Source organism: Rhamphochromis longiceps, linkage group LG14, assembly GCF_057381845.1.
Source record: "Rhamphochromis longiceps isolate RC_006_pf linkage group LG14, R_longiceps_female_GT1.1, whole genome shotgun sequence".
NCBI classification, from domain to species: Eukaryota; Metazoa; Chordata; class Actinopteri; order Cichliformes; family Cichlidae; genus Rhamphochromis; species Rhamphochromis longiceps.
In genome coordinates, this window is record NC_140570.1 from 19,929,100 (window position 1) to 19,954,058 (window position 24,959).

General features: G+C 39.2%; 1 protein-coding gene across 4 annotated transcripts in view; it reads left to right on the top strand.

Annotated features, from left to right (window-relative positions):
* Positions 1 to 24,959, top strand: part of gria4a (glutamate receptor, ionotropic, AMPA 4a) — a 123,745-nt gene that overhangs the window by 94,764 nt on the left and 4,022 nt on the right. The window contains exons 14-17 of one of the 4 annotated variants that reach the window (XR_014914737.1): positions 7,686 to 7,884; positions 12,166 to 12,413; positions 16,091 to 18,160; positions 19,749 to 19,782. Coding sequence is in view for 3 of the 4 variants with exons in the window: in XM_085429086.1 (XP_085285212.1) it covers positions 7,686 to 7,884; positions 12,166 to 12,413; positions 18,046 to 18,160; positions 19,749 to 19,994 (808 nt within the window). In the remaining variant the exon portion in view is untranslated. Of the gene's footprint in view, positions 1 to 7,685; positions 7,885 to 12,165; positions 12,414 to 16,090; positions 18,161 to 19,748; positions 19,997 to 24,959 lie in introns of those variants that run through there. The other 3 variants (XM_085429087.1, XM_085429085.1, XM_085429086.1) reach the window with 3 other exon arrangements.

Genomic DNA, 24,959 nt, shown 5'->3' on the forward strand with positions numbered 1-24,959 from the left:
AAAAAATGAAATAAGCCCGGCGACCAGGCTTTTTGCCATAAAATCATGTGATGGATGAGCCTCTTTGACACTGTGCTCTGCAGAAATACTAGATCATGTCCTTAGAAAAGGAGACGTGTCCTGCATATCATAATGTCATATCACTTTTCTTTCTCCTCAGTTCATTTCCTTTAATCTCACATTCCCTTGTTCACCTTTGCAAGCAGGCAGAATCATAATGCTAACTCAAGTCACACCTGACAGCAGAAATGTGCTACAGCTACAGTGAAGACAAGGTATTTATGTATTATCATAACACAGACTGTAACCCCCCCCCCCCTTTTTTTTTTGCCGAGATGCCTTCAAGTTTCCTTGTATTGAAAATATCCAATAATCTTTTACTTTTATTACAAATTTAAGGATGTCTTATGCGTATGTTACCGTGATATCTATATGCAGTATCACATTCCCTCTATTAGCTGTTCAACCATATCAAAAAACAACAAAATGAACTAAATGATAATAAAGGCAAACATAACAGAATTTCTTGCAATGTTTGTACGAGAGATCAAATCCACCCATACGGAAAAGAAATAGTAAAAACTTATATGTGATTTACTCATGAAAGTGGCCACTTTCGCATTACTTTCACACATTGTTTTAGTAAGTATCCAAAACATACAAGTTTCATTATATAATTTTTCAAGGGATCTTATATCTGTTTTCACACTTATATGCTTTTCATACAAGTTTCACACAAGACAGATACAAACTTTATAAGATTTATATATATCTTTTCCATATGGGCAAAGAGACTGTATATAAACAAAATTTGAAAAAGTATGTATATATGCATTATTTTTTAAGCTTTATGACTTCTTTGGGCAAGTAACCCTCTCTGTGACACAGTGGCTCCAGATAAATATGTTATGTAAAAATGATGAATTGAAAACAACCAGAAAAACTGAAGAAAGTTCAATTTTGAGTATTGTCCACTGTAGGTAAAAACACTATGGTAGCATTGCTGGAGCTACGTCTTCTTTCAGACTTTACATGCTGTACTTCATTTTGTTATGTCTACAGTTACTTTATTTTCTCTGCAAATTATTTTGCTGAAGTCTTTGAAGAATCTAATTTCTTTATTGTTTTCCATCGTTTTTCATCATCCATATGTCTACTCTGACGCCTATTTTTTTGCTCAGGCTTTATCCTCACTTTCCTCCATCTTTCCAGTTGTATTGTCCCTGGCCAGTCAGCGGGGATCGGAATATCGAGGCTGACATTTACTGTGGAGTTGGGAATAAAGGAAAAGAGGCAGCCGCTGCAGGAAGAAATATTCTTTCTGACTGGTTGAATGCGTTCCTGTTTCTTCTATATGTTCATTTCAGTCTGTGTTCATCTGCTTTGCAGTTTGCCTCGTTGGTTGTTACAAGTGCATGGTTTCTTTTTTTTGCTTGGTGAACTATGCATCTCTCCTGCCCCGCATTATGTTTTGTCTTATTACATTTATGAACATCTGTATCCATGTGTCGATACTGGTTGTTTGACTCCGTATACTCTGTGTATTGACTGTGTATGTTGTAGTGAGCTGCCATAGTAAGTCCATTGGTATTCAGCGTGGGTCCCTCTCTCTGTGCTGCAGTCATCTCTGCAGTCTAGGAGACACAGTGTAACAACACTCCTATTCAGCTCTCTTCTTTCTTTCTTTCTCTCTTTCTCTCTATCTATCTGTCCACCTATGGCCTCCCTACCTCTTTTTTTCTTTGATGCTCACTTTTGTAGTTGGCATTTATATAATGGAAACTGCTGTGCACGTGTGTGGTGGCGTGTCTACATGTTTATGACACTACTGACTACTTTATCTGAGCATCCCACGCAACCGACGCACCGACTTGTGTTTCTTTCACCTTTCCAGTCAAGCACAAGGTAATGGCTGCCATGAACATATTTATACACCCTCAAACACATTGTCAGAGTGACCTTGATAGGGCATTAGCCCCACCCGCCTGTCATCTTTTAGCCCGGGCTTTTGGGTTTCTAATGATGGCGATTGGCTTGGTCATAACATAAAGGGTGGCAACAAAGTGATGGATGGTTAGGTGATAGTGCGGGACTTAAAAAAAATAAAAGAAAGAGATTAAATCATGGTGGAAATGTCTGTTCTCAGAATAAGAAAGACCAAGAGGGACTGCAGGGAAGCAAGAAAGAGGTAAAGGGATCGCCAGTGAACATCTCACAGGGATTAGATCTGCCTCTGTCAATAAGCATATGAAATTACAGCTTCCGTCTCTTGTGTGTACGTGTATTGAGGGGGGCTGTGCGAGTGTGTCTGCTGCTGTCTGGGCAGTTGTGAGCTTGAGTGTGTGTGGCTGCGTATAAATGTGTGTTTGTGAGTGTCATGTGCATTGAGCAAATGGCTGTGGGTGTGTTGAATAGTTAATGGTAGCAACAGATCCAGCTAATGGCATGACTAACTAACTGCACTGGGACACCGAAGCCTACTGAGTAATTAATGATTAGTCTCAAGGTCACTGATTAGAACCCAGTCACGCTGACAGACGACGTGTTTATGAATTTCACAAGTAATCCTTTTTATTTTATGAACAGTCTTTTCAAGGCTCCTCTCTCTAAGCAGCTCAGATCTTTTCTGCTTCACTTTTATAGTTCCTCTTATTGTCTCCTATTATGCCGTTCATTACCTGCCTGCAGCACCTACTGTTTAATCGATTAATTTGATTTTTTTTTTTCATGTTCGCCTTGATGCCCTTTATTCTGCCTTCATCTGCTGTGGCGTCTTTGAGCCCGTTTCAATCATTTTGCTGATTTACTTTATGTCACACCTCTAGTCGTTCCCGGAAAAAGATGAAAGCAAGAAGAGACAAAGAAGAGAAAGGTTGTATTATATTATGCCTCCCACCTGCATTATTCAGCCTTTCTGTCTTTTATTGTGCCAAAAGCAAACATTTAAGCTTCACTTTCTTAAAACATCAGTCACACTGCCAGCAGACTTGATATTTGATGAAACTGGTCTCGCTTCCTCCCGTAACTTGAAGACAGCTTTGCTTTAGATGGTTTGGAGGTGTTTAAAGGAATCTTTGATGTTGACTGATCAAAGTGAAGTCAAATGAGGTGACTCGTTGTAATTGTTGCTGAAATAACATTTAATGAGTAATTGATTATAGTTTTCAACTGATCTGCCTGACACTGATCTTCAATTGGTCTTATGGGAGTAAAAATAAAAACACACTCTAGATATTATGGGCACACCTGAAGCTCAAAATTGCAGTCTCTTCTGTCAGGCGATGAAATCCAGATGTATTGGATGCTAAACAAATTGCATAGCTCAGAAGGATTCGAGTGTTTGCGGGTGACAGTGTGAGTCCGTGTGAGAGGGAGTGAAGACGAACAGCATGCCATTAATCTTTCACACACTGGATTGGGGAGGCAATCTGTTGGCTATCATAGATGATACATGACCAGCTATAGAATGACTCGCCTGTTGCATACCAACACCGTGAAACCGCACACACAGGCAGCATCTCTCACACAGACGCGAAAAGAATCAAAGACACTGCTGTCAAAGATCAGCCGAGTGTACTGGCATGCACTCTGAGAACAGCTGAATTCATCCACACGTCCACATGAAAGCACATTTGTACACATGCCTGCTTGCACATATTGTCACACACGATTCCATCTAAATCAAGCGCCAGAGGGCAAACGTGTTCTCCAATAGGATGGTTTTCTATCAAGCTGCCTGAGATACAGAACCATTTTTAGTTCATTTTCAGAATAAAAGCAGTAACCTCGCCCCCAACATAGCATAAAAGAATGTGCCAAAGCGCATGTGCAGACTCAGTGAGCCGTTTAACTTTTACAGTGTTTCTGTCATTGTCACATCTGTATTAACAGCCCATTCAGCAAGAGGAAAACTGTGCATGGGAGTAGCTATAATTGTAAATCAGCCTTAAACACACTGAAAGGCTGCACAATCTGTGTCTCTTCCCAGTGTATTGTAATTAGTGTGAGAAGCTTTACTGTGAGGTTTAACGACTTTGCTTTATGTTACAGATTTGTAGGACTTCATTAAACGCTGAGCCTTATTTAAATGGGGAAGCCCATCTTTCCCTGGCTCTTCACTGTATTGCTGGGTTTTATCATTTAAAAAAAAGAAAATCCTCGCTAAGATCAAGTTTAGTCTGAATGTAAACAGAACAAAGGGAGATTGTTTGCAGCAGATGCTAGCCCAGTCTCAGCCCAGCAAATGACACGCCAAAGTTAAGGTATTAAAGTGAAAAAAAAATTAGTAAATTAGACTCTACTATAATGTCAGATTAACTTTGCTGGCTGTCCTGCACTGTGGTCCAACGTTTTCCCCCCTATGAAACCTTTAATCTAGAAATAAAATGAATCAGATGTGATCATTTTAGATTCATGAACACTGAGGATGATTTATTCAAAGAACCTCACGGGTTTAATGTAAATAAAATTAATTAGAAAAATGATTGAATGCTCGAATTGAGCATTCTGCTGATAAAATAATGGACCTCGGAAATTCATCTGTCAACAACTACAGCTGAAAATGCTGCTTGGCGTTGATGGATGCAGTGTTTAGTTTAAGATGACAATTCTAATGCAAAAAGAAGAAGAAATATGTCCTCATCGTACCTTATTCCTCTCTCATCTAATGACACATGCATTTTAGGTCCTAGTACATGTTCATACTGTAGTACTGTTTAGACCAGGGGTGGGCAACTCCAGGCCTCGAGGGCCGGTGTCCCTGCAGGTTTTAGATGTGTCCTTGATCCAACACAGCTGATTTAAATGGCTAAATTAGCTCCTCAACATGTCCTGAAGTTCTCCAGAGGCCTGGTAACGAACGAATCATTTGATTCGGGTGTGTTGACCCAAGGTGAGATTTAAAACCTGCAGGACACCGGCCCTCGAGGCCTGGAATTGCCCACCCCTGGTTTAGACTGTGGTTTTAGATCACTGTTAGGTGATTGCTAGATCACACGATGATGCCATAACATGTGATATTGATAAGAACCTTCAGTGGGCTGTGATGAACCAGTGTGCCCGATTGTCTTGATTCCTCAACTCCTGATCGTGTAGGAGGAGTTGGTGGACAAAAAAAGAGATTTTGTTTGCTACAGTAAGATTGCATGTTATTAGGAATGCTACTAACATCTGCTTTAAAAAAAAAAGCAAGAGTGCTTACTTACATGCTGGTCTAGTGCCTCTACAGGTCAGAAGCAGCAAGAGAAATTACACTTCCAGAAAACAAGTCAGTTTAACTGGTATAAAGAGTCCATTTTCAATGAAGGAGGTAGTGATTTAGACACATATCAAACAGACGATTTTCAGTTTGTATCCTATGTTTGGCAATTACTATTTTACTTCTTCTCTTTTGCATCTGTGGCTGTTTGCACTACTTTAGGGCAAGAACGTGGTTTAGGTTATATTAAATCTGAAAATTGTTGGAAAACAACAGTAGTTATATTTTAGCTTAAAATTTCTATTAAAGAGCCTGCGTATACGTTGCAAAAATAATTTTTGTTATTATCAACAGTGTTAATTTATGAAAGCTGTAGGCCGGAGCCTTTAATTTGATGTAATAAATTTGAGGAACCCGTATATTTTATGTTAGAGATGTGTTTTGCTGCAGTGTATTGTCATTCAGTATCTGCTCATACCAGCACCTGCGGTTGCCCCAAGAGGAGCTGTCAAATGAATTAATAAATGCTCCTTAAAAATACATTAGAGCGTATATTGGTTATTAAAAGTTTATGTAATGCTTATGAATACAAGATATGCAGAACTGCAGTAAAGTTTTACGCCACTTCTCTTGTCACCGGTCCTGCCTGAAGCACTAGCCAAGGAAATAAGCAGTGCACTCTGCCAAATGCCACTCAGTGATTATAATGGGTCAGTTACAGAGGACAAAATTTCCCCAGTGATCAATAAGGTGCAACTTAAACTTCAACAGATTCCTTACACGGTCATTTTTTCTTTTATACCACTTTCTTTTTCCACTCACCCAGAGTCACTCCACAAGGTTGAATTAATAAGGTATTGTTCACCAGCTAACCAGTCAGATCACCTCTGCGTTTTTGGCCACTAACAGAAATCCTGTGAAATCTATGAAACTTCTGAACATGCCATCCTCTTCATCCTCCTAATCTCTGTCACCGGCATATTTCCTTTTCTGGGCTCAAAGACAAACATTACATCAAAGTGTCACATGGTTAAAAAAACAGAAAGTTTCTGTTGTATCCTAATAAGTATAAAAATATATCTAACAACAGTTTCGTCTGAGAATCCATCACGGTGTATGCCAGGTTCATTATTTCAAGCAAACAGATCAAGGCCTCAAGGACAAACACTATCAAGTCTGTGTGTGTTTGCGTGTGTGTGGATTAAGAGGTGCGATGGATTTTGAAGAGCAGCATAATGCAGAGTTGCTCCAAAAGGTGACAATTTATGCCGAGTCATGCGTCAATGCGTCTCTCCACTTTCTCGCTCCTCGTTTTCTCTTCCGCTCACACTTCTTACAAATAAACCCGACTAAAAATAATTTGTCTGCCGCCGCTCTCACATCAGAGTGTTGGTATCACCAGGCTGTCCGGTAAATATCGGAACACATTGTCTGATTGTATGCAAGAGGATCTGATTATCGCCCGAGGTTTAAGTGGCTATAATCAGTGTTTTTATGATAACAACGGATCACAGATCACCTGAATCAGGAGTTCATCATAGCACCTTTCAGTTGTTTTATTTCTTTTTGGTGTAATTTTACCAAAAAAATAATAATATTAAAGTGCTTCTTAAAAGCAAAAGCGATGAATTAGAATTGATGATTTGCTTTCATGCTCAAGTTATTTATCAGGTCTTTTATCAGTCATTTTCTGCATTTTTTCTTTCTTTCTGAATGTCTTGTAGTGTATGCCCAGTAATATTTTCACTTTGTTTCTCACTCCTTTGAAGTGAAGTTGTTTTTTTGATTTTTTTTCTGTATTATTATTTTCCTTGTTGCTGTTTCTGCCCATTAGAATTTCAAGGTCTTTTACTGACTGCGGTACTTAAAAGGAAACATCATGTGGCCTTCATGTAGTTTTCTCTGACTTTCTCTAATAGGTTCACTCTCACTTGCTTTCCTTCCTTTTACTCAGTGAAAACAAGTTCATGCAAAAAAAAAAAAAAATGAATTGCCACTTACTTTGATGCTCCTGCTCACAATTGGGAGATAAACAGCGTAAGCATGGAGAAAAGGAAAAGAAGGAAAGAGGATGAGAGAGATGCTGGCTTGCCCCGATTGCTATCTGTTTCATGTAGCCTCGGTTGCTGTTAGTGCTGAATTGGTTTTCAGGTTGAAAGACAATTACTTTGGCGGTACTGTCAGTTTTGTCATGCACACAGAACGCTTTGTGAAGCTACAGTTTTCTGTGTTGCATATCTCTGCAACGGTAATTGTGTTTCTTTCTCTCTCGCGTTTTTTAATCCCTTCACTGTCGTCTTTACCTTAACCATCTCCGTTTCATCCATCTGCTGATTTCTCGTCTGTGTTTGCTTTCTTTCATCTCCCTAATCTTGCCATCTTGGCCACTTTGTAAAAAAAAAATTGACTTTATCTTTCCCTTTCTTACACCTCACTCTTCTTTCCCTGTTTTTTCTCCCTACCTCACTCCCCACTCTCTTCTCTGCAGGTCTCTATCTGGACGTATTGTTGGAGGTGTGTGGTGGTTCTTTACTCTTATCATCATCTCCTCTTACACAGCCAACTTGGCTGCATTCCTCACTGTGGAGAGGATGGTTTCACCGATAGAGAGTGCAGAGGACTTGGCCAAACAGACAGAGATAGCCTATGGGACGCTGGACTCAGGCTCCACTAAAGAATTCTTCAGGGTATGAACTCAACGCCCACTGTTCATTTTATTTGATTGCTTGAGCCTTTTCAGGTTAATGGAAATATGCAATCAGCCAATCACATGGCAACATTTCAGTGCATTTAGATATGTAGAGATGGTCAGGACAGGCTCCTGAAGTCCACACAGGCCATCATAATGCGTGGAAAAGGTGATTTAAGTGATTTTAAATGTGTCATTGCTGTTTGTACCAGACAAGCTGTGCAGTGCACAACATATCCAGACTTGAAGCTACTGCAACATAAGGCTGTTCCTGTCAGCTAAGAGCAGGAGGAACTGAGGCTACAATTCACATGGACTCACCAAATAGGACAATAGAGATTGAAAAATGGTCTGATCCATCATGGAATCAACAGTGGTGGTGGTGTAATAGTGAGGGAGATATTTTTTCAGATCATCTCAAACTGGTTTCTTGAAAATAACCTCCACAATCATCAGATCTAAATCTAACACCTGTGGGATTGATTGGTGTGCACCCAACAAAGCAGCAACTGTGTGATGCTATCACGTCAGTATAGATCAAAGTTTTCAGCACTTTGTTGAATCGATGCCACGAAGAATTAAAGCATTTTTGAAGGCAAAAGAGGGTCCAACCTGGTATTAGTAAGGTATAGCTAATAAACTGACAACTGGGTGCAGATTCAAATTTACAGAGATGACTATTTAAAATATTACATTGTTCAGAAAATACTTTAGTGGCAGAACTTTAATCACTTGTATGCTAGTAGGGAATAATGAGTGTGCCTCGGTTACCTAGGCTAATTCAAGCAGCACATACTTGAAAACCAATCTACAACATTCTAGAAAATCGAAATTAAAGGATCTTTCGTGTACTGATCTCGACTTGAGAGAGACTTGAAACGTGATGGTAAGCTGAGATGACTTTCTGTTTCCAGTTAGTTTGCGTGTAAAACCTGATCAAAGCCCACAGTAAGATTTAAAAAGATTACACCGGACATGAGAAAACAAAAGATCTGTGCTGGATTTTCTCAAACGCAATGTTGATTACAGTGAAAAGATGTTTTTTTTACCACAGTCCTCAGCAGTTAATCAAAATAAAGGAATAAAACCATAATGATTATAAAAGTAGGCAGTAAGGTAAGTAAAGTCAAGGATAACCGGTGGGATAGAATATGCTGCTATGAAAAGAAAGTGGAAAGAATAGCAGAGTGGGGTAAAGAAGCCCCAATTACACCTTCACCCTTTGACCTCTTCACCTATGTGGCTTCCAGTCAGTGCTAATAGTTGACACACATGAACATGCACACAATCCTATTTTTTTTTTCTTTCCCTTTTGCTTCACACAATTATTAAGATTTGTTTTTGTTCCTGTGCATGTTATGTGTATATAAACAGTTCTGCTCTGTAGGAATGTGTGCACTGGTATTTGTGTCTGGAGACAAAGGAGGAAAGGGGGGAGAATGTAGCAGGCAGTTTGTGCTTCTGTTAGTCGCTCTGGCATCATCAACATAACGAGCAGGCTGAAATCTGTGGAGGGTGAAAAAGCAATTTACTCTCCCACAGCTGAGGGGGATTCGCCACCACCATTAATTATCTTGTGTGTGCATGCAAGTGTGTTTGTGTGACCGTGGATGTGTACATACAATATCGTGTGCACATAAAGCAACATATGCATGTGTCTTATATGTGTAAGCAAGTTTGAGTGGCGTTTTGTAACGCGCAGAAACACGGTACGTGCGTCCATGTAAGTTTAAAAGCGTTTCCATATTGTGCATGCCTGAAGGTGACTTGCAGCATCCATTTTCCTCTTTCACAGCTACGCTCATTGTTAAAGAATCTGGAAAGAGTCACACCTTATTGTCACACATCCATCCCTCCAAGGCTAGACGGCGCTTTGTACACGCGCGTTTATTATCGGCGTCTCTCGGTCTCACTTTCTTTGATAGGTGGGGGCTTGGATAGATGGGCTGGAGGTGTACAGGAGGGGGGGTGAGAAACTGTGATAGACTTTGGCAGACAGAGGAAGAAATGGAAGGAGAAAAATGAAGAGAAAGAGGGTTGAATGAAGAGAGGCGGAGCCTTTTGATGTGTGTGACATTATTATGGGATAGGTGTCCGTCACGCACTAGCAGCACACTGATACACACACATATCATTCCCCGGGTGCTGGTTTCAGTGGCTGAGGCCCTGGCTTGTTGCTCGAAGAGCGACAGAATAACACTTTATCACCAGGAGTGAAAGAGAAGAAAGAAGCAGTGCGCTGGTGGAGGATGACAGTTTGACTCCTCTGCTTGTTATTTTCACTCTTGAGTACACGCAGTTCACACACACAAGCAAACAAATCATTTCACATATATACACACAGACCGATGTGCAGAATTACAAGACCACAGACATATGTAGGATGTATACAGTACACATTATAAAAAAATATAATAGAGTTTATTTACAATACTGTGCAGACGTCTTAAGCCACCTTTCATTTCTTCGTATTTTGCTAAGAAACTGGTGAATTTATTTACTGAAATATGTGCAACAGAGTTTGTACAATTATAATAAGCTCAAAAGCCAATATCTGGTATGACCACACAAGACGATCCCACAGCGCTTCATGGATGTTGAGGTCCAGGCTCTGGGGAGACCAATCCATGACCGATATCCAGGTGTGCTTTTACTGCATTGACAGTGTGTTTGGGATCATTGTGATGTCAATCAGACGCTTTCCAGCTAGTACAGCACGGTGGATCAAGATCTGAAAATACTTCAATGCATTCATAATTCCATCAGTTCTGACAAGATCCCCAGCACCACTGTCTGAAATGTTTTACAGATGGCTGTAGACACTCACTGTTGTAGCTCTCGCCTGACCTCCTCTGTCTTCAAATTGATTGAACCCAAAAATTTCAATTTGGATTCACCACCCCATATGACCTGTCGCAACTGATATTCAGTCTTTTTTCAGTGATGTGACATACCCCTGCTTTTTGTCCCTGGTTTGTCTTGTAGTTTTTTAGGCCTGCCACTTCTGTCTCTGTCATTTCCATTATGTGTCTTTAAGGAAACACTGTATAACATGTGGAGATGTGCTAGATTTTTGGCTCTTTGGGTATCACCATATTGGTACAAAAGCACAGTTTATATGCTTGAAAAACTGAGTTATTTTGGAATTTTTCATAGATTCAAGTTTCAAGTAAAGAAATTGCAAATAATTATCATTTTTTTAATAGGCTAAGCTAATAGTAACAAAGTGCCTAAAGATACATTTTGTTATATTTGTAGCTACAACACTGGTTCACCCATTAGGTTCGGCATATTCTGTATGCTTGAATGATTCAACCACAGTAAGTGGTTTTAAAAAACACAACATTCCTCTGAAAATAGCCAGGTACAAAGAGTGGACTGAAAATGAGTGAAAAAGCAGCCAAAGTCCAAAAACGTCTGGTTTGTTCAAGGCAAAATATAAAGAAATAAGTGGTGGCTGAAGACTTTTGTACTGTACTCAGTCCTAAATTCATAACCACACACCAGCTTAGTGTACAAGTATTCCAGTAAAAAGTAAGACTGATGCTTGACTTGTTAGCATCTACGTCATAATTTAAATGTGGTTATACAGTAAATGTGATTATACACCAGGAGATAAACATTGAAGACACAGCACACCATCAACAGCATCATTTTACTCAGGGACCAAAAGAGGAAAAGTCAGCTTCACATCATATGAAGCTGTAGCAACAAATCAAATCCAGTGGAAACATGGATTGTTAACATGGATTAACAGCTTCCTTTTTGCATCAGTAAAGTCAGCACTAAGGTCAGCATGTCGATTTGAATAATTAATTAGATAGTGTCCGCACACTGTTCAAAGTAATATTTATAAAAGAAAAAGACTGGCAGGCATTGTTCTATTTTTCTTGTAGCTGAAAACCAATTAATTTCTACTCATTCCTTAAGCATAAATCCATTTGAAATAGGTCACAAAAATGGAATTTTGTATTCATTTTTGTTAACCTTCCCAAATCAACTTTAAGAGCAATGTGTTTGGCAAGTTTGAGTGTTTAATGTTTAATATCTTTTGGAGAACATCAATAACTTAGCAACAAACAGGCAGTATTTGTTAGTGGGACTCATTTATTTTTATTAAACGGCTGAAATATATACAGTGAACATCTACAACGTAGCTTCCTTGACAGCTGGCTTCCACATCATTTTAGGGAAAATTTGCTCCTATAACTGTGAATTTATACCCATTAATTCCCTGTTAACCTTTTCCTTTCTCCCCTTTGCTCCTCTTCCATGCTAGAGATCCAAAATAGCTGTATACGAGAAGATGTGGTCATATATGAAATCCGCTGAGCCAACTGTCTTCACCAAAACCACAGCAGAAGGCGTGGCAAGGGTCCGAAAGTCCAAGGGGAAGTACGCCTTCCTTCTCGAGTCCACCATGAACGAATACACGGAGCAGCGAAAGCCTTGTGATACCATGAAAGTCGGAGGCAACCTGGACTCCAAAGGATACGGCATTGCAACACCGAAAGGCTCACAGTTAAGGTGGGTGGAATAGTGTAACAATAGGAAACAGTAACGACGCTGATACTGGACTATTGCTGCGATATTCCACCTACCCTGCTGTGCCTTTAATACTTGACCTAAATCAACCTCTCACTGCTGTCTGGTGAAAATTTCTCAACCAAAGAATTGTAAAAATTGACCGAAGTGGATATTGATTGATTCTCGCAAGCGTAAAGTCCCAAATTAACAGTAAATGTTATTGATTTAACACAGTTTATGGATTTATGGCAGTTATATGTTTTTACCGAGCAGCAGTGACTTCGATAAATGTGTTAAACGTGCAAATCATTTGTTTAGTCATGGTTTCTTTTGTTAATACCTTAATTTCTTTTTCCCCCCACTTTCTGCCTTCCTTTTTGTATTGTTTGTAATTCTGTTCGACTCTTTGCTCTCACTTCTGCCATCTGTTAAATCAAAGCATGTCACCTCCACTGTCTTTGTCCTGTGTCGCTGTCATCCATACGTCGCTTTGTGCTTGTGTCCTTCCTTTCTTTTTTGTTGCTATTTTCAACCACCTTTTCTCCACAGGGCCACCTTCCAGGTAACTCTGTTCATTTGTCTGCTATCATCTCACTCTTCCATGATACTGATGATGACAATGATTAAAAGAGAGATTTATTACCAGAGAATGACCACGAGGAGAGGCAGAACCACAGACTGCTGCCACTCCATCCAGAGCCACGGGGGGAATTTATAGACAACCAGGAAAAGAAAAAAAGTGAGGAACAGGAAGCAGAGGGGCCTGTCCAATGGGGGGAATTCAAAGTAAATATAATACAGGAAAAATACAGATCCACAAACAAAAGAAAGACACAGTTTCAATCTTTAAACCAGTTAAATTAATAGATAATTGAACAATCTCAAATTAAAGCCCAACAAACAGAAAAATTAGTAGTAGTTTTTTAAAAGGAAAAAGTGCATCAACATGAAATAGAAACCAAAAGATGGAGGAAACAAATGACAAAGTGAAGTTGGTCATTTTATCTTGTTTTTCCCTCAGTAGACATTTGTTTCTCTGGCTTGTTAACTTGAGCTTACAGTAACAGTCTCAATAGGTTTCACTGCGATATCCTCAGCAATGCAGATAATTCATTTTCCAGGTGACTGTGACAGCAGTAAAGAAACTTTGTCTTCTCAATGTGACAAGTGCCTGCTGAGAGAAAAAAAATAATTGACTAAATTCAGCAAAGCTGGACCACTTGCTCACTCCTCTCTCCTCCATCTATCTCTGTCAGCATTTCAGATTTGCCACATAAAAGGCAAAGCACAAACAGCACATCAGCCTCACACCATGTCCTATAACTTTCCCCTGTGCATGGTGCAAAGTTCCTCAAGACCCCTGTCGCCCTGTAGTTTAGCTCTTATTTTCTTAAAAGAGAAAAAAAAAGGTTTTCCCGTTTATGAGGGAAAATTGTGACAGACAGCAAGTGGATAGGTTCCTTTGGAAGCTCCCCCGTAACACATACCTGGGACTATCCACGGTTGTCTCTGGCAGCTCTCAGTCTGCAGAAACAGACTTGCACAAGGCTGCGAGTGCGCACGCCGGGTGAGCCTGCCTCTCCTCCTGGTGCAGTAATCATTTGATGTGATGAGGATGATGATGATGATGATGATGAAGAAGAGCATGAATACTCTGCTGACTGAGCTGAACATTAATAGTATTGTTTACTTTCTGCTATATGACTCCTTTTGATGTGACTTTTAATATGTGACTGTCATTATCATGCTTTACAGATCTTTTTGAACTGTTTTCATCCATTCCTCTTATGTTGATGAGATTAGTCATGGCCGGCAGATTAGATCACCCCAGAGAACGCTGTCTCTTCTCGAATCTCTCGAATATTGTTTCTAAGCTCTTAACACCAGTGTACCATCAGACCGTCAGAGATGAGATAGTGCTTCCAGATAGGCAAGTGCACAGACAAAGGGCCAGACAAATAAACAAGTACGCAGCGACTGCTGTGACCGTTGTGCAGAGATTAGTTTGGCCGATAAGCATCGCACAAACAAAAGCAGAGCACAGTCGCACAAGAAGAGGATGACAGGAAAGAGTTCATGGGCAGCTGTAAAAATCAAAGATGTGGCAGAGAAAGCAGAAAATGACACAGTCATACCATAACTCTTGGCCCTTGTAAACATGAAGCATGATTTTTCAAATAATGTTGCCGCGCAGCAAGAAGGTCCTGAGTTCAATTCCACCAACAGGCGGGGTCTTTCTGTGTGGAGTTTGCATGTTTTCCCCGTGTTTGCGTGGGTTCACTCTGGGTACTCCAGCTTTCTCCCACAGTCCAAAGACATGCAGTTTGTGGCGATAGGTTAATTGATTAATCCAAATTGCCCATAGGTGTGAATGCCCATAGGACAGACTGGCGACCTGTCCAGGGTGTGCCCCGCCTCTCGCCCTATGACAGCTGGGATAGGCTTCAGGATAAGTGGAAGTAAATGGATGGATGGATGTTTGCTATAAATCCAGGATGTCAAACTGATTTTACATTATGGGGCACATATGTCTCGCTTTCATCATAAACAGTCCAAACTCCCTTTTCTGTCAGTGTAAAGATGTTTAACTACACATTTAATCCCATTTAAAATAAGAAAAAGAAGTTTAATTTCAATTTGATGTCTCAGTTGTTCTACATGATAAAAAATTGCTGCTGTAGTAAATGAAAGAAATCTGTTAGCATAAATAAATAAATGTGTAAAATTACAGAAAAACGTTCATGTGGCTCGCTACACGGACTCTACTGCAGTTACAATTACTGGAGAGTAATTCATAATTAATAAATCATCATTAAGAAATATTTCTAATATAGAAATGTCTTTGTATTGTTACTTTGGCGTAGTATGGCCATTGGGGGGGCAGAATCTGGCCCTTATGTTTGACACCCCTGCTAAAAACTGTGTATTGATGAAGTAAATTGCCATTCAAACAGATTCAATTAATTTTTGTTCTTTTTTGCATGGAAAATTTACATGTAATTAAATTACTTAAACATAAACATTTTAGACACTCGAGGCCACACACTGCATGCACATCTACAAAGAAGTATTGGCAAGTAATGATTTTGTATTTCATTAAAATCATGCTAGGTATACAGACAAACATACACTGTACGGATGCCAAATAGTTATCCCTGTGTCCCTGAATTTTGTTTAGAGGTCAGTCCCTTTAACAGAGTAAGCAGGGCCTTAGGAAACTGAGGCCACACAAACACAATGTGCACACACAGAGCAATAGGACGACAGGGGGGCAGCAGGAGGGGGCAAGTGCCTCATCAGTACACTACAGAGACCTGGTTAACACACTATATACCAGTAATCTGACACTCACTGTGGTAGCATCTGATTTTAGTGCAGCCAGATACAGAAGAGTAACGCAAGAGGGTTTTTTTTGTAAAACCACAAAACAAATTTGGAAAAAAATTCCAGAAGTAAGTCAAGGAGTGATAGTAAGGGAGAGCGTTGTCCGGGGTGCGGTTTTCCCCCTCTAACTCACCTGTATGTGTGAATTCAGCCCATCCTAATTTCTGCTCCCTCTCGTCCTCCTTTTCCCTTTCCTTCTCCTGACTACGGTCCCCCGTCCATCTTGTCTGTTTGTCCCTCCATCCTCTGCTCTGACCAAACTATCTTATCTGTTCCTCCTTTTTTACTTAAAGAAACGCGGTCAACCTGGCCGTGCTAAAACTCAACGAGCAGGGCCTGTTGGACAAATTGAAAAACAAGTGGTGGTATGACAAAGGAGAATGTGGCAGCGGGGGAGGGGATTCCAAGGTTAGCCCTCTCTGTCTGCCCCCCCCACCTCCAGGTGACAGGGGCTGCTCACCAGCTGAGTGGCTCGCGACAGCCCCCGTCCTGGGAGTGTAACACATGCATCTGCCCTGGCAAAGAGTCACGCAGCGTACAGGGAGGATAGAAGAGATAGCTTAAATCTCTTGAGACAACCTGCAGTTGCAAAAATAGGCACATGGTTGCACTGATGTCCACGGTCTGTGACTTTATATATAAGTTCAGACACAATGACAAATGCACTTTGAAGCTTGTTGATACACATACAATGAAAACCCCTGAAATAACTTCTTTTTAAATGAATCAGCTGGCTGGACCTGGTAGAGACCCAGAACCCGATTGCTGGAAAATGTAAATATATCCTACTTTCATTTTGAATCATCAGGGGGGGAAATGCTCATTTTCTTTATAATGCATGGAAAAATATCCCTATTCTGAGTAACTGCCAAAATAAATCAAGCACATCTCATGAAGATAACCATTTTAAAGGTGCTTTGCACTGAACTGGTAATGTCCCTCTGACAGGACAGAGTGCAAAGTAATGGAAAGAGGTTTCCCTGATGGATAGCTGGAATAATAAAGAGAGCAATTACTGTCAAGACGGGAATATTTGCCCCCTAGTGGCAGCTCTGGGAAGAGTAGAGAGAAAACAAGCAGTCTAGTTAGAGTCAAATGCAGACACCCCCTGAGAGGCTCAGTTTGACTAAAGGCAAGTGGAGAGATGAATAATTAATAAAACCAAAAAAACCAGTCACAGGATATGTGTGATTTCAGCAACATTTTTCAGCAAAAAAAGTTCTATAGTGTGATAAAGAGTCAAATATTTTAATTTCTAAAAGTATTCAGCTAGATCTTTAACAAAAGTTTCATTCCTTTAGTCAGTTTGAAAACTGAGAAATTTTAAATGCAGTCTATCAAGTTCATTTGAACAGGAATAAATTCTACATGCTTGTTAGTGGCTGTAATTAGATACAGGCTTTGAGCTAAATGCATGCTAATTAGTTGTTATTTGTCATGTAATTAATATTAATTATTGTTAGTATGCACAACTATATAAACTATTATTGAAACCATCATTAGCAGTGTATATATTTAGATTTTGTCACAAATCAAAACACTGAATAAATAAAACTTTGACTCTGTGATGAATTATTTCAATTCATCTTTAGGAACACAAGAATTTCATTGCCTAGTTTCATCCAAATATCATAGCAGTCCATCGATTTTAGTCACAGCCCAAAGTGGTGGACTGGCAGTAGTCTTCCTGTTAGTGTATTTCGATGATGACTGATTGTTGATGACTGCCAACGGATTAACCCTTTGATGCTCACCCCAAATTTCACAACTAATGGGGTCAAAACAGTCAACCAACCAACAGACAGAACTACCCATTTGTTTTCTCTGATGATATGCATTAGGGAGAGTTTAAAGAAAAGATCATTTCTGCTTCGACGCATGCAAAGTAAGTTTGCGAACTTCTCACTCTCCCAGTTGTGACACAGAGCTAGCCTGATGCCAATAGTCCCGGTTTAATAGTAATTGCCTCTGGATTGTTGTAGGTTGAGCTGGGGCAGCATGGGTGTGTTACCTGAAGTGACAAAGGTGGGTCCCACTCATATGTCTGTAGCTCGCCTTAGCTCCTCGCTCCCCCCAGCCCCTCCTCAACGAGCATACACACATGTATTCAGTGGGATCCATGCTAGGTCACTCAATCTAAGCAAAAGTTTTTCTTTGTTACTGAGATGTGCAATGCAAATGAGAAATACTCTAATAACATAAAATAACATGACCTATGATGTTATTTATGTTATTTTTACACGCGAAGAACCCCAGTAAACCTTGCAGTTTTGAAACTGAGCGAAGCAGGCGTCTTAGACAAACTGAAAAACAAATGGTGGTATGACAAGGGAGAGTGTGGACCCAAGGACTCTGGAAGTAAGGTCAGTCTCACGCTGCTGTGGCCCGCAGAACGCTAGCCTGAAACTCTCATCATGAATACTACTGCAACTACTGTCTTAGAAATAGCATTTTAAGCACTTTAGATATTTCTTGAATGTGCTCCACATTAAAATTAAAAGAGTCTTTTTGGATGGTGGACCACATTTACCTCATTTTAAATACAAATGAAGACAACAGTCTTCTTCAGTCTCTGTAGCAATCTGAGGCAATTCCATCTTCAAATCAGTTATGTTGAAATATATTAAAATATGTAAAATCAACAATCTTCACTTCCATGTTTCTATTTTAATCTCATATGCTAGTCCATTCCACATGAGAATGGCACTGATCCTTATGCATCAGCAATATTAACTTGTTGCAATTACTGTCTCCATTTTATATTTGAGATTTAATCAGGGACCAGCTCCCTTGTTTTCTATTAATTTAAGAATGTTTCCATAATGTCTAGATATGTTATTATTTCCTCAAAACTTTTGTTGAAAGAAGTCAGTCAAAATAAAAAGCAATGATCAGCAGCTACACTCATTTGACTGGTTAAATTGACATGCTGTAAAATCAGTTCTGGAGTGTGCCAGGAGCCCAGCTACACAAATATATATAAATTTTTAATAAGGTAAAAACAGAATGTTGCATTTATCATTAATAGAGTTTATATCACTAATAAATAATATAATGAGCTATAAGCTAAGCTAAAAACAAAACACAACAAAATTATGTTTCTATATCTATGATTACGCTTTAGTATTTGTATAAATGGATCTAAATTACCAATGAATTACAATTACAAAGCAACTGGGAAATAACCAGGGAGTTCATACTGCATACCTCCCCTGTTAAAAACATTAATCAAAATTATATTCAAATTTTTTCAAAGTTAAACCTAAAAATTGTTGCTAAACAGTTTTGGGGTTTTTTTGCCCTGCTATAAATATTTGACATGGGAGTTGCTTTAAGTTTTAACTAAAGTACTGGAGCTTTTCCAAAAAATAGAGCAAAGTAAAATCCCCGCTCAGATTAAAATCTTGCTCTACAAATAATTCACTCTTGCTGCACTATTTTGCACACTGTAACATTTCTAGAACTGTTGAATGTTTTGTAGCTGTAGTGATAGATTTGTAGTATAAAGTATTTGTGGAGTAGCAGATGTGGTGGCAGTAGAGATTAAAGTTTTATATGAGTAGTATGTCAGTTTATATAAGTAGAATGTATTACTGTGATCATTTATGATAATACCATAACTTCAGTACCTGTAACCATATAAATTTTTCTGGTATATTCTCCATTTCTCTGTGTCTAACTTACTGTATCTGCTTTTCTTTGTCTGCTTTTTCCCTCATTTTCCCTTTCCCTCTGATCATTCCCTATTCTGTCTCCACCTTCCTCATTGCACCACTCTCCTTTTACTGCTCTCACCTTGAGCCTACTCAACGTCTCACCTCACTTTTCCCCTTCTTCTCTACTCTTCCTTCCTGTCTACCCACCACTTCTCCTCTACCTGTCCTACTACTACTACCCTTTCATCTTTTAAACACATGTTCCTTGAATCCTCCCTCCCTCCCATCTCTTCAGGACAAGTCGTCCCAGGCTCTGAGCCTGTCCAACGTGGCTGGGGTCTTCTACATCCTTGTGGGCGGCCTGGGCCTGGCAATGCTGGTGGCCCTGGTCGAGTTCTGCTACAAGTCACGGGCCGAAGCCAAGCGCATGAAGGTGGACCTTAGCCCCCCCCACTGCCCCAGCCCCTCCCCCAGCACCCAGAATCTAGCCACTTATAGGGAGGGGTACAACGTGTACGGCTCCGAGGGGGTCAAGATATAGGGGTAGGATTTAGAGGCTCCCGTATAGGTGGGGTAATGGTGGTGTTGAACATGGTGGTGGTGCTGTAGATTTTGTACCGACGAGGCTGTCGCAGCAGCCCCACGCAACCGTGTTGTTCTTCATGTGGTGATAAGTATGTGGTCAAGCATTGTGGAACCAATGTACTTTTTAATTTGTTTTTTTATGTTTTCTGCTTCATTTTGGCTGTTTTGGTTATTTATTTATTTATTTATTGGCAGAATATTTTCTTAGACTTTTGGGTTTAAATTTGGTTTGCGTTTTGTCACGGTTACGTCACCCTGGGCTAGACTGGGGTTAGCATTATGTGACCGCAGATTTGGTTCCATCGTCTTTGGCTGCAGATGATCATGATGGTGATGATGATGATGACAGTGGTGGTGATGCTCTTGGTTAATGACTAGGCACCTGCATTGTAATTTTCAGATAACATATTGAAGCCGCGATGCACAACTCCAGCATTAAATACATTTTGATTTTTTAGAACCTTTTTATTTTGAATGAATAAATTAATGAATATATTATTTATTAATTATTTATATATTAATTACCGTAATTAATGGTGTTGGTTTATTATCTTATTTCACATGTGACATCTTGAGTCCCTTCTTTAAAAGTTTCAAGTTTATTACTGCTAAAAACGTCTTCGTTATCCTCATCTGCTGATGTGTTTTCTTGGTTAAACTTTCACAAGGTTTTAGGGATTATCTATTTTCATTTTTTCACCATCCTGAGAGCAAAAGTTTGTTAATTTGGTAGCCCTCATTAAAATCTGTGACTGCTTCCAGCTACAAATTAATTAGCTAGTGTGCGGACACCAATTACTGTGGATTTGGGTCTGACTTAAAATATTTTTACCCAAAATGTGACAGACATCTTATGATGAAAAGCATTATTAAGATATTTATATAACTGTAGATGTCCGTTCTTTCAGCATAACTAGACATCTCATTACTCCCTCTAGCACCACTGCAATACCAGACAAATGGGTAGAGTGGGTTGTTAATAGCACATGAACGCAGATAGAAATTTGTGTTTGGTCCCTCTTAAGACCAGTTAGTGTTGAGCCAATTCAAACTAATTTAGAGCACGTCTGGTCTTCTGAAAGCTTCAGCAAAGTTGCTGCTGCGCCACATTCCCCCTGAAAAATTACCTTAATCAGTAGAAGTACAAATTCTTGAGGGAGATATAAAATGGCAAGGTGATTTTTTTTAAGCCAACAGCAGCTTTTAATTGCTTTTATTTATTAATTTATTTATTTATATATCTTTTGTCTGTAAAAACTTTATTTTTCCATTTATCTTAATTTCAAGTGGAAAGATGAATACAGATATTGACGCACGTAAAAGCTAAATTTTCCAACTACCACATTGTTTGTTAGGTATACCTTTTCAGTTATTATTAACGCAATCCAATCAGCCAATCACATGACAGCAACTGAATGCATGTAGGCAGGTGGACATGGCCAAGACACCTCCTGAAATTCAAAAGTGATTTCAGAAACTGCTGATCCACTGGGACTTGTCCCACACTATCATCCCACTGCTTTGAGTTAACAAGCAACAGTGAATCAAATCTGAAGAGTCTCATTTTCTCCTAAACATTTAGATGGTAGCCTGCCTTGTATCAAAGTTTCATGTTGCTGCTGGTGGTGTAATGGTGTGGAGGATATTTTTTGGCACACCTTGGGAAATTTAAACACCATGTCCAGCCTGAGTACAGTTTCTGACCATGTCCATCTCTTTTTCTGAGCAGAGTGTACCCAACTTCTGATGGCTGCTTCCACCAGTATAATACACCATGTCACAAAGCTTGAATCATATCAAACTGGTTTCTTGAATATGAGTATAAGTTCACTGTATTCAAATGGCCTCCACGGTCATCAGATTTCAATCCAATAGAGCAACTTTAGGGTGTGCTGGAACAGACGCACAAAATGTGCAGCAACCATGTAAAGCTATCATGAAAATAAGGATTAAAACAATCTGAGGAATGTTCCCAACACGTTATTGAATCTATGCCACAAGAATGAATACAGCTCTGAACGCAAAACTGGATCCAATCCAGTGCTAGCAAGGTGTACCTTATGAATTGGCTGGTGGGTGTATACTAAGGTACAGGTGAACACAATGGAAATCCTTTGTGCTAAAAAGTATACGCAAACACCATGAGTCTAAATGATCTGTTAATTCATTCCTTTTATTAAATGTGTTAATTCCTTTTGAATTTATAATAGAATAGCCCTTTGTTGTCATTGTACAATACCAAAATATAATATAAAAAATATAAATAGCAGACAGCAGGAATAAATATAGAGAAATTTATACAAAAACAATACAAAGGCACACATTGAAGAGCAAGTTCCAAGTTACCAGTCTCATCTCTGCTGGCTTTTAGTTGATATTGTGTATCATCTACTCTACGTCTCTATTGTGTCATCCAATACCTGGAGTTGTGCATCCTTACTGCAGACAGACAAAAAAGGCACTTTGGCTTTCCAGCTCTGACCATTTCAAAACAGCCCGGTTACTTACTTAGTTTTAATGCAGACGAATAATTGATGAAGCAAGTACTTCATATGGAACAGCTACTCTGTGATGTGGTTGCAACATGACTCATGTTTATTGTTATATAAAGGAGCAATTAACTAAAGTGAACAGAAAACACTGAACATTTCAGTGCGTAGGAAACCATTTAGAGGCATTATGAGGTCATACTTGATGTTCACCTTGAGGAAAGTAGCAAAATCGATACAGAGGATGCAAAAATAAGGAGAGCTAAATGCGCACTGAATGTTGGCTCTTGACATAAACTGACAGTTTTGAATACGATGGAGAATTCACCAAAGACAAACCACTTTCACAGCGGACCATTTTGGACCACACTCAAAAGTAACAACACTGATGTTAACAGCAATTCCCCAAATGATTATGGTCTGCTATCAGTCATACAAGAATATTTCAAAGAGCAGTGGTACCACACAAAAGAAATTAAATGCATAGGTTATTTAAAAATTCCATGTCTTCTCTTTAATTCTACACTTCACAACCCTTAAAATAAGAAAGCCATACAACGGAAAGGGGAATTAAATAATACACAACATTATTTTCAGATGTTATCTTGTAATTCAAGTATACAAAAGTTCACACAAGAACACCTGATTCGAAGTTTAAGATTAAGAATGTACTATTTTTCTTTGCTAGCATCGTTTAAACAGATTATTGCCTCTAGATGTTCAGTGTACTCAGTTTGAAAACCTCTAACATGATTTAGCAGGCGAGAAATTTTAAGAAAACAAAACATCCCAGAGTAGCTCATCTGTGTGAAGTGTCACCCGACTCTGAGCAGTATAGCCAGTCACTCCCTCTCTATGAATTTGAAACCCTGGAAGAAAAATCACTCCTTCCCGTTTTCCCTCTGTCTTTCCAAAGTCCTCACCATTTCAATCCTGTCCTTCCAAATCCACACCCGAGTCTGTCAGGTTACTGAAACCCAGAACCCAAAAACGCATGGTCACCTATGAAATGCAGTTGTCTAAAACACAAACCCTTCTTGTCTATAGTGTACATGTTTGTGGATTGTTGCCTGCCTCTGTATGCTACAGTAGCATTTGCACAGCGTGGTAGCCTCTTAATGAGATTTGAATGTGCAGTTTAAGGTGCTTTCACACCTCATCTGTTTAACGTAATTCAAAAAGAGGATTAGAGCTTTTTTTTTTTCTAAAATACAAATGAATACTAACATCAAATCAAAACATTTTACATCGTTCTCTAGATAACCTCTAATTTGGTGTCAAAAACAAACTTAAAGGTTTCCTGTGGCGTTTTTTATCATTAGTACCACAATGTATGATTGCCTGTTTTATTTTATTTTGTTTGCATCATGCACAAGAATGCACATGTACTCTTGCTAGTAATCGCTTAGCACAGCAATTCACAAAAAAGAGAAGAAGTGCTAGCAAGTAAAATGTAAATTAGAGTTCAGTCAGCACCACTGTGATGTAAAGATGTTATTTCCATTTGCAGTGGTTTATATTTGGAGAGCATTGCTCTCTTCTGGGACTTCCCTACCCTTTCTCACGCATATGTGGAAAGCATAAGTCAGGGAGAGCACTCCTCCCTGCCGTTTCATCTGCATATAGGAAAGCTGCAGGAAGGCTGAGCACAAGCAAGAGCCTTGATATGGATCTAAGCAGGCATTAAGGACAACAGCAAATTACTGATTAAGTCGGACACAACAAGAAAGGAGGAGATGGATTGGAGGTGGGATGCAAAGCTGCTTGCAGATGCATGCATTACATAGCACACTCGGTCAAGATGTCACATAACAAGAAGCCTACATTCCAGGCTTTTATTAGCAGCTTTTATAATGCTCCCACAGCCTCAATGAATGAAAGTTTTTAAAAAGTAATGAATAAACTTTTTCTTTTTAAATGAAGTTTGTTTACACGAGAACTCTACAGGTCACCTTTAACAAGTGCAATTTCAAAATTTGATATTTTCCAGGCTATTGAACTGAAATCCATGACCCTTTTTTTATTTTGGTTTGTTTAATAATTAAAAAAAGGAATAAGCTTCATGTCTCATATTTGGTCAGCATTTTACAATAAGAGACTTGTTTAGCCACGTACGACTTTACTAACTACTTTAATTTAGGGGACACCTGAAGGGGAGGTTACGGTGAAGCAATCCTGAAGTAATAAGGAACTGCTGAGTTAAGTAGCATCTCCCAGCTGGGTATTTGGTAAATAATCATTTTTATACTATAAAATCCAGCATCAGGCATTATTAGGGTAGAACTGATGAATAACTCATTAACTACTGGGTTGCTCCTTATTCATTCATTTACTACTACAGCTTCTATTCCTACAACCAAGCAATTGTTTGTGTCTCTTATTGTAACGTGTTTTCCTTATATGTTGATCTAATGGTCTTTTTAGAGGGATCA